This window comes from Prunus avium, chromosome 6 (assembly GCF_965620075.1).
Source record: "Prunus avium chromosome 6, drPruAviu1.hap1.1, whole genome shotgun sequence".
Classification (NCBI taxonomy): Eukaryota; Viridiplantae; Streptophyta; class Magnoliopsida; order Rosales; family Rosaceae; genus Prunus; species Prunus avium.
The window spans coordinates 10,079,317-10,096,102 of record NC_142289.1 but is presented as its reverse complement, the minus strand read 5'-3'; the positions used below and the strand labels follow the sequence as shown (position 1 = coordinate 10,096,102).

The following is a 16,786-nucleotide window of genomic DNA, read 5'->3' as shown; positions in this document are numbered from 1 at the left end:
TGCATGTCTAAATTGAAACCCCCTAAGCCCTAGTTCACATGGGAATCGACTAAAGTGGATTACAGGTTCATGAATTGACAGTGATCGGGTTACAATACAAGAAAGGCTTTTGTTAGTATCAGGATGTTAGTGATTATAAATCAAACACAATTTTCCTACGTCAGAAAAGTAGGTTTCTAAAATAGCCTATAGTAAACGATTGATTCTAATTTCACCAATTTTTTTTTGAGATAAAACTTAGCCTAATGAGTTCATAGACTTTATCCAACTCTATATTTTGACCTAGACGATTAGGAATAATATTGCGTGGCATGCGGATGTGTAAAGTTGCATGGTCATATCTTTTACCCTAGTTATGGACACATGCTGATTTGGAGTTGCCTAGTGAATATTTTTTAGGGAGTTTCACTAAAATACCCAAAATGGGGTCTGAAATTATAAAAATACCCAACACCCAAAACACTTTATAAACATACCCAAAACTCATCATTACACACACTCAAAACCCATTTATAAACATACCCAAAACTCATCATTACACACATACCCAAAACCCATTTTGGGTATGTTTCTATGTTTAAATAGTGCTTGAGTATTTTTATAAATACATGTCTAGGATTGGGTATTTTTATAAATATCTATATTTGTTATCCCACAAGTATGATATTTGATTTTCAACCCTAGAGTCTCAATCGATGACTTTACCTTTGGAGGTTGTCCTCTTGTAGTAAGTATACTTTCCATGTTTTTTTTGCCATTAGTTTTCTTGAGCATGTTGTTCTTTTTTTCTTTCTCTTGCAAATGATTAAAAATCCTAGAAACTTTTCCCAATTTCGCCGTCAATTTGGGGCTGCCCTAACTCATCCCAAAGTGGGAATGAATGGCTATATGTTCATGGGCCCATCTGTTCATAGCCCCAATGTCTCAAGGCTTCAAAAACTTGAAGAACACAAACGCAATTAGGCTAGCAAAGGCCGGAATCCTGGTCCAAAGAAGGCCTGGTGTGCAAATCAGAGGCACCGGTGCGGAGTTCGGAATTGCTTAAGGGAAGGAATCAACAGTATTGGATCAAGGGTGATTCATGGAAGAATTGATTGCCCCATATCAAGGGGTGGAATTTGGATTTGACAAGGATCAACGAAATGACCACTTTGATCTGACCACCTCTCTCTAGGTTTGAGTCCTCCCTATAAGTAGAGAAAAACTTGAGGGGACTTCCTTTTTATGTGGCAGGCTATAGACCACAAAAATGAATTCTCTTTACATGTTCCAAAGGTGAAGTTAGGTTTAATTAATCTGGCATAATTTTTTTTTTTTTTAATACAAGCGAAAGTCTAAACTACAAGGGAGGGAGATTTCACACACACACACAACTATGATGTCGTTGGGATTCGAACCTGAAACTATTAATTTGACATAGTTTTATTTGCATAAGCAAAATATGCAACACAAAATAGTGAAGGATCCGTAATTGTAAGTAATATATACTAGAGACCTTACTTGATTTAAACAATAATTATATCCACCCCACATGAAAATAACAAAGTTCACCCTAGCTACATGAAAAGCAGAGGATCCTAACTCATAGTTCTTGTCCAATTTGACACATTAATAATGAAAACAACATGAATTTTAGAAGTAGTGGAGGCAAGTCTTTGTATTGGACTAGGGGAATTGAGGGTGTGGGGTTGGGGAGCAATGACTTGGGGGTTAAGATTTCCCTCTAAAGAAGCAATGAATCATATACCACAATCTCTCTTAGCCACTACAGACACGGCTGAAAATTGACAATAAACTAAAAAAGACAAAGAAAGGTCAAACTTCTCCATCCCAAGTTATTTGTGGTTTGGGCATCTAAGCATATTCTACGCTTATCAACTGGCCAACATAAGTTGACTGAATATGAATCCATGGTGAAATTTTCTGCAGATAATGAAAAAGACGTACAAATACAAAAATATTTTCTTCTCGCACCCACTCAAAGCCTCCAAGACTTGAGTTGGAGATTTTGACTTTTGTTTTGCTTTGGTTATCTAATCACACAATTCTAGGGCAAATGTTGGGAGCTTTATGTCAACGTAGATGATATTTTATTTGTGGCATTTAGATTATGGGGAATATATTATTTTATGGTCAAACCACAATCATGGCCAGATGCCCTTTGCTTTTCTAGTTGAAATTTCGAAGGGAATAAATACGTGTAATGATTTGAAGATCTAAGAATTCGAAGAAAGGATTTTTTTAAGTGAGACTTTGAAATGCTGCAGGTGCTGCTTCTTACTTTTTATATACATAATTTTTGGGCATATTTGCATGCATAATTGAATATTCTTAAACAATTTGCGTTCTTTTTGCTTTTTTCTTGATCAAGTTTGCCTCTCAATTGGGCGCACAATACCTCAATCATTCTTATCGACAAATAAAATCACTCGATCGTCTCTCCCTCCTTATCCATTTGTGTGTTAGAACTTGAAATCTCTTTCAATATTAGGAGAAAAAAATATTACTAAATTAGTAGTAATTTGCTTTTAAAGCACTTTAAAATGCACTAACTCTCTTTAGGCCTAATTTTAGAGATTCAATTGGAGTTTATTTTTGAATTTAACTAACAATGGTACTCTTGGACTAAATTATAACAATAAACTTGGATTAGTATAGCTCTTTTTGCTCGGGTGGTTTGCCAACCACTATTCTTCATTCAAAGCTTGGTACGTCTGGTTACTGGTTAGTTACCCTTCTCTAGTAGTTTGTGGACTTAAGATGGTGGTGCGGCATGTGGGAAGGGACTGGTGCGGCAGTAGCTTGTTCTCGGATTTAGTTTTCCCTTTGTTTTGTATTGGCCTGAATGTTTGAGAGGCAAATTGAGAGGCAAATTTAGTTTTCCCTTGGTCTCAATTATGCTAATTTTCTGTTTTGATTTCTGTTGGGCCGAGGTTTTGTACTTATGCCAATAAGTTAGAACATCCATAATGGTTGTTCAATAGTTCAATAAATTGATCTGTCTTGGCATCTATTGAATTGAACTGCAATTTTACTTGCAATGGTACATTTCAATAACTTCATATCAATAAATATATCTACTTACACGTTTTTTACATACTCAAATAAAATAAAAGTGATAAATTTAATAACACTAAAAATTGTACCATTGCAATATTCTCAAAAAGATCTTTAAACAAAGACCAATTTTGCATTCAACTATTGAACAACCATTATTGATGTTCTTAACAACATAATGCATTAATTGCTGTATTTTTTTATTAGCATGTGAGTCTCATGGTTAGTCTATTTTAGGGTTCTCAAAAAGAAACACATGCAAGAAATTCATATATTGAAGATAATAGAATAGAATAGCAAGAATTTCTAAAATCGGAATCCATGATTCTATTGCTGGACATGCAAGAGATTGGAGAACTAAGAAACGAAATTCACATTGACAATAGGTAAGGAAATGAAAAGTTGGAGAAGTTAAAACAAAAATTCACATTAACAATAGCTATTTAAAGGGAAGGGCTTGCACCATGATTTCTAGGCCCATGGGCGGCCGGATATTTAAGTTAATTAATAATATATTTATAAATATACTAAATTAATATTAATTATACTTATATTTAATTAAAATATTTGAAAGAATATGATGACCCATTTACTATTTACATGAGTGATAGACGCGCGGTTATACTATTTCTTTTTAAAGGGTAGTATAAATATTTAGCTAAAAACACTATAAAGCTATTTTAGGAGCTCCTTATAAAATTTCAACTCCAAACATGTTCTCTAGTTTAGAGAATCATAAATGATTTATTTCTTTTTTTAGCTTAGCATAAATGCTTCCTCTTTATATAAAATAATAATAAAAAAAGTTGATATTAAATAAATACTTAAAATAGCATTACTCTTAAAGTAAATAAGCATTTAATTATAGAGAGCCACTAGGAGTCTTTTCTCTCTCCTCAAATTTAGGAGCTCATAGAGGTCTCCTTATTTTAGGAGTTGGATAGGGAGAATGATTGGAGGTGAGGTTTCTCACTTCCTCTCTAAATTTTGTCTAATGAAATGGTTTAGGGAGTCCATTGTGAATGTTCTAAGTATAATTATATTTAATTAATTATATGTGGCCTATTTGATATGTCATATAGGACCTCCCATGAGCTCGAAATTTTTTGGCCCTTTCATAAGGCCTGAGCTTAGTCTATTTAAGATAGAGTTGCCCGACCAGTTTAACCCATAGAGCCAAAAAAACCTCATGCCTAAGTAGGGTATGGGCTAACACCCCCGACCCGGACCATTTTACAGGCTTGCTTTCTATCTTTATAAATTATAATGTCTTTCATTTTTAATGAAATGAGTTACTTTGGGAAAGAAAAAAAATTCCAATGCACCAAAGATTTGTTCACATTTTGATATCATGTTTATAATGATGTGGCATAGGGCATTTAAACAGAGCACTTAATCCTATTAATGCCACCTTGAAAGTGTATGGAAGTAGCATATCATTTTTGACAACTGCTAATACATTTGCAAAACATGCCAACAATATTATTTTATCTTTTTCCTCAATATAAGAACATGTACTTCAATGTGGTAGTAAAGCAAAACATGCCAAATCACATTTTTTTTAGTTCAGTCACCCCTCACAAGTTTCAACAGGGGAAGTTTCGATATAGGGAGTTGTACAGTTTACTGTACTTTTGACACAAACAACTAATTTTTGTCCTTCATTGAAAGTGCTAGTTGTTGACACTAGGCACACACCGAGCCCGTCTGCCCAATCAAAACATAATACATGGACCTTGTGCACCACGTCGGAAGATGACTAAACCGCCCTCTATCTCGGTCTCAGAGCGATCTTGGGGAAATTCGAAGGGATACGAATCAGCCACATCAACAACAAGACCTCCTCTAACCACAAGTTCGCCGCACCTCATAAAGTGTGCGCATGTCCTCTCAAAAGCCACGTGTAAACCACCTAAATCACCACATGACTAGATGGGACTACTGCCGCGCGTGGTAGGCTACCCTGCCCACACCCATTGCATAGTAAAAGCGTGAAGTCATTATGAGAAGAGGATGTGGATGAACTCCGACCGTCCTCCACCTGACAGCTTGGTGTAACATGGATGGCTCGGCTCCGAGCCGAGGTGACCGGCTCGTAAATTATCTTGTTTAAACTTCCTATAAATAGAACCTGTGATGCTTGTAAAAAGGCAAAAAAACTTACCTATAATGAGGATATCACTGTTTTGCTATCCCCGTTACATGAAAGTTTCCCTCGTAAAAAGGGATCCTTTTCTTCTCTCTCTTTTGTGAAATCTTGAAAGAATAATATACAAGGAATACACAAAGAAGGCCTTGTTCCTTATCCTTGTTTTTATCCCAAAGTAAACTTGACACCACGAACCAATTCTCTCCAGCTTCTCACCTAGGAAATTGCATTAAGTGTTTATATTTTCATACGTTAGCCACAGGATATTTGTGGTTTAAAATAAAACATTCCAGATCGTTTAATTTGAAGCTTATATCGTCCAAACTTTTCATGAACTGCATTACTGAAGTTACAATCCGGAAATCTATCCTGGTTACTCTAGCCACGTTAGTCTTCGCATTGTTATCGTAGAATTCTGTGACAAAGAATCATTATACAATTTAATTACCTAATTGACAAGAGTATGCAATACCACAAAACACTCAGACATTTTTTGAATACAATCTATAATCTAAACTACAAAGAAGAGGAGATTTATCACACACATGCTACCAAGGTCTACAAGTCAATGTCCTTTTTTCACTAAATGAGAGCCCATTGGCACAAACCACAAAGACATTAAATATTAAGATTAACTACATAAAACTCCCTATATTTTAGGCATTTTTCAAGTTCATACACGATTTGTTGGACATTTACAAGGGAGAAGGATGGTGTATGAGTTGGCTGTCGGGGTTGTGGGGAGGGTGGGTGTTGCTGCGTTTGGGGATGGAGGGTGGGGATTGCTGCGTTTTTATTTTATATTATATATATATGAATATTATTTTGTTAGTTTATCTTTGAAGAGAAAATTCGGATTTTAAATATTTTTTTCTTACCTGGAATTCTATAAGCATAAAAGTGGTACTCTTAATTCTTCATGTAGGCATTTAACAGACTTATTAACAATTTGGCTCACGATGGAGGTAATTTGTAGGGTTTTCAAAGGTTTATATATGAGTTTGTAAATTTCCAACAAATCATGTATATGAAATTGAAAAATGCCTATTAGTTTGGAGAGTTTCATGTAGTTAATATATTAACTTACAAAGTGAAGCCACCAAATATTCCAAAGATATATATTTTAAATAAAAAAAAGAAAAAAAAGTATTCAAAAATTAAAGTAGGAAAAATGAATTGGTTGGAATATTTATTAGTGCTTTGTTTCATCATTGTAATTAATCAATTTTTTGGCTTATAATTAAACAAGTATACAAACCTAGTTCGTCTCCAATAAGAAATTCATACTGTAAAGCCCTAACGGTGTAGAAGTTCAATGTTGGAGGTACAGTCCAAGTTCCAACCAATGTTCTCTCCTACTTGATATGCTTTAGATTCTAGTGTAGGCATCAATATTGTTGTCATTGCCACAACTATAATAAAACTCACAGCTTTCATACCTAGTGTTTAAAAATTTGTAATTAAGGTTTCTTAACTCCATTTTCAAAATTTATAGAGAACCTTTTGCAGTTTACACTACTTGAAAAGATGTGTAAAAGATGTGCAAATTATAACTTTTAGGTTTTTTCAAGGCCATCATTGAAAATTATATATTAATACATATGACTGAATTCATACAACCGTATTTATTACAAAAGTTTTAAACCATTAGATTAGCACATTTCTAATGAATGTGATTGGATCTCACAATTATGTATTATTTATTATCTGTTTGTGAATTATGTTGTTTTGACACAAATCTCATTACCATTTGCTTCCAATTAATTGTTATATTTGAAATCCCTAATCACTTCATCAAGTAAAGATCGCGCCACACATGATATGCATATGTGAGGTTACAGTGCATGAACTTTTCCTTGTTTATTCTAGGCTCTAGCTGTGTTAGTCTTTCCATTACGATCGTAGAAATCTGTAAAAAGATTTACGAACTTGCCTAAAATATGATGGAATTATGAAATAGCACAAATAATAGAAAGTGATCAATGAAACGAGGCATGATGGAGTGAGGTTTACCAGCCCGACATGGTAAACAAGGACACAAAGAGTACATATAAAGTAGGGGTCTTTTATTATATATAGGCCCATTTCATGCTAAAAGTGTTGAAAAAAAAATCCTTGTATTGAACTTATTGAATCGATGCGCAATTTGCATGTATTACTTATTTTATGTGGCTATTTTACCATTGAAGGTAAATAATGGAAACAAATTAAAAGTCCTTAATTTTAGCCATTGTAACGCTTAAATTTTGAATTTGACCTTTAAACATTGTTCGGGTAAAAAACATAACTCATATTGACTAAATCAAAGTTGACATAAATTAATCTACTTAACCAAAAGGTCAAAATGAAGAACAGAGATTTACATGTCGAGACACGAGTAGAAATATAAAATGTGTTACCTTATTAATAGGAAGACAACATAAATTAATATACCTACATATGCAGAAAACTCACAAACCATATTCCCAGCTCATGTTGAGGCATTGGCTGCACGTAGTTTTTTACGGATATGTATCTTGGGGGGCGATGAGTTCTCTATCAGGGGCAATGTTCCTTTTTCCACTTGTGGTTGAGAGGGTAGGCTACATAGCCTGATTTTATTTGTGATCATCATATCAATAAAATACTATCATGTACCTAAAAAAAAAGATTGGTTAAAGACTTCTAATCTTAGTCATTGTATGAATAGTTGAGATTAAAAATTCTTATTGGATAAGCTCCCGTTCTTAGAATCTCTTTCCGAAACATCGTTTCCTTGTTATTTAATGTATGGAGTCCCATTCTCTTGAACCCTATGGTTCAAGGAACTTGTGGTCACTCACCCTTAGATTAGATTTACGGGTTCACAAAAATCTATTTAAAAATAAATTTTATTTTACTTTTACTGCATAAGATATTAATTTAATTTAACCAAAAATTAAAAGTTAAAAAAGAAATAATAACACTTCACTCAAACAACACGTTCAGAGCAGAAAAAATCAGGAATTGGTTCTTCCTTCCATCGGTGCCACAGCAACTCCAATGCCATCGCCGCCACAGTAACCCTGACTCTGTCGTCAACGTGAAAATCCAAATCCACCCATCCCCTCGCAATTTAACGTGATTGATATGTAATAAACAAAGGGAAAACTATAATTAAAGAAACAAATGAATGAAGGTCTGCAAAAATAAATAAATTCAGATGATGTAATTGCAGGATGCCCACCCATGACCGCTTCCTGTTCACGTGTTAACCGCTTCTTGATGGTAAAAGATTCATGGAAATCATGTTAACTAGTAAATGAGGAGGAAACCCAATTGTAGAAACCGAAAAAGTGAAAGAGCCAAATTAGAAAAACTATTTAGGTTTGTCAAAATAATAATAATAATAAAAAAAATCAAATTATGCCTTTGCATTCAACTGATTATGGGTGGCTCGAGTAACATCATATCATCAGATGGTCATCTACTGTCACACCCCAATTTATTCACTTAATTATTGAGAGTGTGAGGTAAAAGAAAAACTAAAACTAAAAATTTAAATAGCAAGAAACATGAGAATTAAACATAAAACTTCTATTTAAACCAGAGTAATTTACATTGTGATTTTACAAGCAAAATAACATAAAAATACAGACTTTTAACAAAACATCTAAAACTATCTGCAACACTTTCTTCTTGTTTTCTTGTCACAACTAAACTTCAGATTCAGAACCTGCAATAAATTCATTAAGGGGTGAGCATTACATGCTCAGTAGGGGCCCTATATGATTAGTGAGATTTTTAATGTACAAATTATGTAGTGTATGAATGAACTTCAATTCTACCCAACCCGTTAATCTATATAATAGGGCAAGCAAATCTGCATGTCCCATACCATGCATTTTACCACTGTGATTCCGAATGCCCCATTATATAAACTAACACCCATTTCAATCATCCCATAATTCCCCTTTTGCTAGTCATCTTGTCCATACCATTGATCTCCAAGCCCAAATCACCCAATCGACAATTATACCGCCGATTTCCTAATCTACTGTGCACACGGGCTCGCCTGAACTTGGTCCCTACAATGGTTAGACTCAACTACACAAAAGATTCTTCCCATTATCCTCATTCCCATAATTTATTTATCAACCCAAAAATTCCAAACACCACTGACAACATATGAACATGTCAATATTAATCAAATTATAATGATAATTGACAATCATGTAAACACCCAATATCAAGGATAATAATCAAACAATATTACCAAGCATAATATAGTGTTCACAATATTTAATTAAATCAATTTATGCATAACCTCCCCAAGAAAGAACCCCTACCTCAAATCCAAAGCTATTGTATAACTCCCAGTTGTAAGCTCAAATACTTTGAACTTCTTCAAAACCTCTCCACACTTAATTCTTTTGTCTACGTTTTTTTTTGTAGGAGACTACTATAACTTTGAAGAACTTATGATCCAAAGCTATTATGTAGGACTATTTATAGTAGTTAGAGTCGGTAAAGAAGATTTGGTTGAAGCTTTAACATTGTGCCACATAATAATTCTACAAGTTCCTAGACTCCCAAAGCCTTTTGCGTTGGCTTGGTAGAGTGCTTTGTGAGCACTCTCCTAACAAGTTTTTATATGTAGGAAATCTACTATTATTACACCTCAAGCCTTAATGGATTTTGAGGACACCACCAAGCAACACGTTAGTTTGCAAAAAATGCTTAGTATGCATATAAGTTTTTCTAATACTTTTTGTAAAGTAAGTATATATAATAATAATGATGAATAGTGCTGGAATGAATAAAACCATGCAATAACATTTGAATGGCTATTAGTTAATAGCTATCCTTACGTAACTTACTATACAATTGATATATATATATATATATATATATTATTAATTATATAATTTTTGGAGATTAATAATTGTAATTATTTAATTTATGAAATATTAAAAATATGGGGTTTCACAATCTATCCTCCTTAAAAGAAATTTCGTCCTCGAAATTTTGAAACTTACCCGAATCAAAGAAAGAGTTCTGGATATTTTTCTTTCATCTCAGTTTCTAATTCCCATGTCGTCTCTTCTGTATCCCCCTGTAACCAAAGGACTTTGACCAGTGGAATAGTCTTCGTCCGCAACACTTGTTCTTTATGATCTAATATCCGTATTGGTCTTTCCTCAAAAGATAATTGCTCATCAATGTTTAGTTCTCCCCAATCTAAAACATGTGTTGGGTCTGGTTCATATTTTCGAAGCATAGAGACGTGAAACACATTATGAACATTCGAAAGTTGAGGTGGTAGTGCTAACTTGTAAGCTACTTCCCCAATCCGTTGTAGTATTTCAAAAGGTCCAATAAATCGTGGGGCTAATTTTCCAGACTTTCCAAACCTTTTAACTCCTTTTCGAGGTGAAACTTTAAGGAATACATGATCTCCAATATTAAACTTCAATGGCCTTGTTCTTTTATCAGCATAATTCTTCTGCCTACATTGAGCTGTAAGCAAGCGTTGTTTAATAGTTTTGATCTTCTCTGTTGTTTCTTGTACCAGATCAGGTCCTAATAAAACAGTTTCACTTGCTTCTGCCCAACATATAGGTGATCTACATGGTCTACCATATAGTGCTTCATATGGTGCCATTCCGATACTGGATTGAAAACTGTTGTTATAAGCAAATTCTGCTAAAGCAAGATGATCTTCCCAAGTTCCATGAAAATCCAAAACACAAGCTCTTAGCATATCTTCTAAGATCTGGATAGTCCTTTCTGATTGTCCATCAGTTTGGGGATGAAATGCACTACTAAAATTCAATTGGCTTCCCAATGCTTTTTGCAAAGTCCCCCAAAACTGAGAAGTAAACTTTGAATCTCTATCAGAAACAATAGAAATAGGAATTCCATGTAATCTCACTATCTCTCGAATATATAATTTCCCAAGAGTTTCTGTGGAATCTGTCCTTTTAACTGATAGAAAATGTGCAGACTTGGTTAAACGATCTACAATAACCCATATTGCATCTTTACCTCTTGGTGATCGTGGTAAACCTGTTACGAAATCCATTGTGATATGATCCCATTTCCATTGTGCAACAGGTAAAGGCTGAAGAGGGCCAGCGGGTTTCTGATGTTCAGCTTTCACTTGTTGACAAGTCAGACATTTTGATACAAAATTTGCTACATCTCTCTTCATACCATTCCACCAAAACTGACGACGTAAATCCTGATACATTTTTGTACTTCCTGGATGAATAGCGTACGATGAGTAATGAGCTTCATGAAGAATTTCATTCCTTAATTCTGGAATTTCAGGTATATATAATTTACCTAAATACCTTAAACCATTTTCTTCATGAAAGGTCCAACCTTCTGTTTTATCTCCATCCAAAATTTGCTCTTGAATTGATTTACAGGTGTCATCCTCTTGTTGTTTTTCAACAACTTTTCCTAGCAAAGTTGGTCTTGTTACCAAGTTATAAAGGTAAGCACCATACTCATGTACGTTCACATGTAAATCATAATCTTGAATACAACTCATCATCTTCCATTTTTGAATTTGTAGTCCTGCTACAAATCCATGTGTATTTCTACTTAGAGCATCCGCCACTATATTAGCCTTTCCCGGATGATAATGTAGACCAAAATCATAATCTTCTAAGTATTCCATCCAACGTCTTTGTCTCAGGTTAAGCTCTTTCTGAGTGAAAAGATATTTCAAACTTTTATGATCAGAGTAAAGCTCAAATCTTTCACCATACAAATAATGTCGCCAAATTTTTAAAGCATGTACAATTGCTGCTAACTCCAAATCATGTGTTGGATAATTTCTTTCATGATTCTTCAATTGACGAGAAGCATAAGCTACTACTTTGTCAGATTGCATCAAAACACATCCTAACCCTTGTTTAGATGCATCAGTGTAAACCACATACCCTATGTCCCGTTCAGGAATAATCAGTATTGGTGCAGTAGTCAATCGAGTTTTCAATTCTTGGAATGACTTTTCACATTCTTGGGTCCATATGAATTTCACTCCCTTTTGGGTCAGCTTGGTCATTGGTGCAGCTATTCGAGAAAAATATTTTATAAACCTCCTATAATAACCAGCTAATCCAAGGAAACTACGTATCTCCGAGATATTCTTTGGTTGGCGCCAATTCAATATTGCCTCTACCTTGGAAGAATCAACTGAAATACCTTCATTGGAAATTACATGTCCTAAAAATCTTACTTGTCTCAACCAGAATTCACACTTACTCAACTTTGCATACAGTTGATTTTCCCTTAATGTTTGTAAAACAATTCGCAAATGCTCCTCATGTTCTTCTTGCGACTTGGAATATATAAGTATATCATCAATGAATACGATGACAAACTGATCTAAATATGGTCGGAAAATTCGGTTCATCATATCCATAAATGCTGCTGGTGCATTTGTCAATCCAAAAGGCATGACTACAAATTCATAATGCCCATATCGGGTCCGAAAAGCTGTTTTGGGTATATCTTCAGCTTTGACTCGAAGTTGGTGGTAACCAGATCGAAGATCAATCTTTGAAAAGAAATGAGAACCTCTTAATTGATCGAATAAATCGTCAATTCTAGGCAAAGGATATTTGTTCTTTATTGTGACCCTATTTAATTGACGATAATCGATACACATTCGAAGAGTTAGATCTTTCTTTTTCACAAAGAGAGCAGGTGCACCCCATGGTGAAGTACTAGGGCGGATATATCCTTTTGCTTGTAATTCTTGGAGTTGTACCTTAAGTTCTTTTAGTTCAGCTGGGGCCATGCGATGAGGAGGTATAGAAATAGGTGTTGTACCTGGGTATATTTCTATAGCAAACTCTACTTCACGTTCTGGAGGTAAGCCATGCAAATCTTCTGGAAAAACATCGCTGAATTCCTTTACTACAGGAATAAGTTGTATTGGAGAGTTTTCTATTTCTTCAGTTCCGATTCTAGCTATCTGACTCAAATATCTATAATCTCCAACACCATATTTCTGGATTTCCTTTTTCACAAGGAAACTAAATGTTTCTTCCTTGTGAGTATTGATGGTAATTCTCTTTTTACCACAGTCAATTGTAACTTGGTAATCTGTAAGCCAGTCCATTCCTAAAATAATATCATATTCCAACATTTCCAATACCATCAAATCAACAACAATTCTATGGCCCGACATCTCTATCATGCAAGATTTACATACTTTATCAACTTCTAGACTACCACCCAAAGGAGATCCAATTAACAAAGAAGGTTTCATATTTTCAGATTCTAACTCAAGCATTGATGCAAAAGATGTGGATATAAAAGAGTGTGTAGCTCCACAATCAAATAATACTCTAGCCCAAGAGTTGAATACCAAAAACATACCTTCTATTGTCTTAGGCTCAGTTTGATCTGTCACATTTCCCATAACGTAAACCCTTCCTTGTGTGAATTGTCCAGATTTCCTTTCAACTGCAGGGGCCCTTGGTCTAATTTGAGAAGATTGTCCTCCTGGACGTTGTGATGATTGGCTAGTAACTGGCCTTGCCCAATTAGACTGAGGTTGAAAAGTAGTATAACTTTGAGGTGACGGTGGAGCACGAAAAGGTACATGTGGAGGACGATATAATGTCTGTTGTACATGAGGTCCTTGATACCTTTGTAACTGTGGACAAAATCTCTTTACATGTCCCACTTGTTTGCAGTAATAACATAGTGGTGGTCCGAACTTTTCTTGTGATTGATACTGAGGAGTATTAAATCTTGTCCGTTTATTTATTTGTCCACTACTTGAATCCCAAGTTCTCTTGGTTTCAGGTCTTTGCTCCGCTATATGTGCTCTATCAACCACATCAGCATACTTGCTTAACTTCAAAATGTCAACCTTTTCCAAAATTGATGGTCTCAATCCTTCTTCAAATCGTTTTGCTTTTGTTGCATCATCAGGGATCATATATGGTGCAAAACGCATGAGTTCTTCAAACTTAGATTGATATTGATCAACAGTTAAGTTGCCTTGGACAAGGTTAACAAACTCCCTTGCTTTCATTGCTTTCATAGTACTTGGAAAATATTTTTCCAAGAAAATACTTTCGAATTCCTCCCAAGTTGTAATTTCAGTATTTGGCATACTCAGAATTGATTCCCACCAAAGATATGCTTGTCCTTCCAGATAGGTACAAGCAATAACAACTCTAATGTCTTCAGGAATTCTTTGATTATCCATCTTTCTCTTAATTTGCCTCAACCATTCTTCAGCTGCCATAGGATTTGGTTCACCTTTAAATATTGTTGGTTTCGTCTTACGAAATTGTCCTTGTATCCTCATAACTCGATCTTCTTCAATTTCATGATGACGATCTTGATTACTATTTTCTCTAATTGCAGAAGCCATATCCTGAATTGCTAAGATTACTCCAGCATTTCCATTGAACTCATTTCCAGATTCAGCCATCTTAAATAAATAAAAAGAAAAATTATCTAAAAACAATATTATAAAATAGTAAAATATAAATTTAGGAGAAAGAATAAACAAAACACTCATTTATTATATTTCACAAAATTTTACAAAGACACACACAATTTTACAAAAACTTAAACTTATCTTACATAACCTGATGGTTTTATTTCTGCAACTATAAACATTTATACAACTCTCCTTCTTCAGTACTAGTTTTCTTCATCCGAACTGATAATAATCACTTCGGATGGTGACTGAACCTCTATAGGCCTAGTGATTGATCCAATTGACTCAGTAGGCTCCCAAGTAGGCTCATGAGTAGGTTCCTGAGCAAAATCTTCATTATCACTTGGAGGGTTTGGGACTCGTTGTGGTTGGTAATTACATGGTGGCCACTGATTACCACTTTCCTCTAAAAGTTCTACTATTGCAGCATTATAAATATTGTCATTCTGTATGTTCTCATAGGCACCATCCCAGAATTCTCTCCTTGACCAAATACTATGCATCGCTACTTGTCGCTGCATTGAGAGAGGGTAACGATGTCTCCTTATGGCAGTACTCCTTATCTTTTCTTTCATACAAAATTTTGAGCCATGCCTCAGGTTGTTGTTATAGTTTTCTATGTTTAATGGTAACAGTCCTTCTGGGCATAAATGGAAACCTCCAAAAGTGTCGTCACTTTCTATTGATTCCATAGGATCTGTCATGACCAAAATATCAGTATCTAAAATACAAAACTAAAAAAAATAATTATACTTCTAAATCTTAATTTCTAAACTAAAAATAACTTAAATGATAACTTCTATCTTGTAGGATTGTATACCTAATGCTCTGATACCAACTTGTCACACCCCAATTTATTCACTTAATTATTGAGAGTGTGAGGTAAAAGAAAAACTAAAACTAAAAATTTAAATAGCAAGAAACATGAGAATTAAACATAAAACTTCTATTTAAACCAGAGTAATTTACATTGTGATTTTACAAGCAAAATAACATAAAAATACAGACTTTTAACAAAACATCTAAAACTATCTGCAACACTTTCTTCTTGTTTTCTTGTCACAACTAAACTTCAGATTCAGAACCTGCAATAAATTCATTAAGGGGTGAGCATTACATGCTCAGTAGGGGCCCTATATGATTAGTGAGATTTTTAATGTACAAATTATGTAGTGTATGAATGAACTTCAATTCTACCCAACCCGTTAATCTATATAATAGGGCAAGCAAATCTGCATGTCCCATACCATGCATTTTACCACTGTGATTCCGAATGCCCCATTATATAAACTAACACCCATTTCAATCATCCCATAATTCCCCTTTTGCTAGTCATCTTGTCCATACCATTGATCTCCAAGCCCAAATCACCCAATCGACAATTATACCGCCGATTTCCTAATCTACTGTGCACACGGGCTCGCCTGAACTTGGTCCCTACAATGGTTAGACTCAACTACACAAAAGATTCTTCCCATTATCCTCATTCCCATAATTTATTTATCAACCCAAAAATTCCAAACACCACTGACAACATATGAACATGTCAATATTAATCAAATTATAATGATAATTGACAATCATGTAAACACCCAATATCAAGGATAATAATCAAACAATATTACCAAGCATAATATAGTGTTCACAATATTTAATTAAATCAATTTATGCATAACCTCCCCAAGAAAGAACCCCTACCTCAAATCCAAAGCTATTGTATAACTCCCAGTTGTAAGCTCAAATACTTTGAACTTCTTCAAAACCTCTCCACACTTAATTCTTTTGTCTACGTTTTTTTTTGTAGGAGACTACTATAACTTTGAAGAACTTATGATCCAAAGCTATTATGTAGGACTATTTATAGTAGTTAGAGTCGGTAAAGAAGATTTGGTTGAAGCTTTAACATTGTGCCACATAATAATTCTACAAGTTCCTAGACTCCCAAAGCCTTTTGCGTTGGCTTGGTAGAGTGCTTTGTGAGCACTCTCCTAACAAGTTTTTATATGTAGGAAATCTACTATTATTACACCTCAAGCCTTAATGGATTTTGAGGACACCACCAAGCAACACGTTAGTTTGCAAAAAATGCTTAGTATGCATATAAGTTTTTCTAATACTTTTTGTAAAGTAAGTATATATAA

At 34.5% G+C, this 16,786-nt stretch overlaps 1 protein-coding gene across 1 annotated transcript; it reads right to left on the bottom strand.

Annotated features, from left to right (window-relative positions):
- Positions 1-13,408: 13,408 nt before the first annotated feature.
- LOC148293618 (uncharacterized) lies at positions 13,409-14,633 on the bottom strand. Its single transcript, XM_088254540.1, has 2 exons — positions 13,565-14,633; positions 13,409-13,413 (listed from the first exon to the last, which is right to left on the bottom strand). Exons 1-2 carry the CDS (start codon positions 14,631-14,633, stop codon positions 13,409-13,411), a joined length of 1,074 nt encoding a protein of 357 aa, XP_088110666.1.
- Between the last annotated feature and the right edge of the window lie 2,153 nt (positions 14,634-16,786).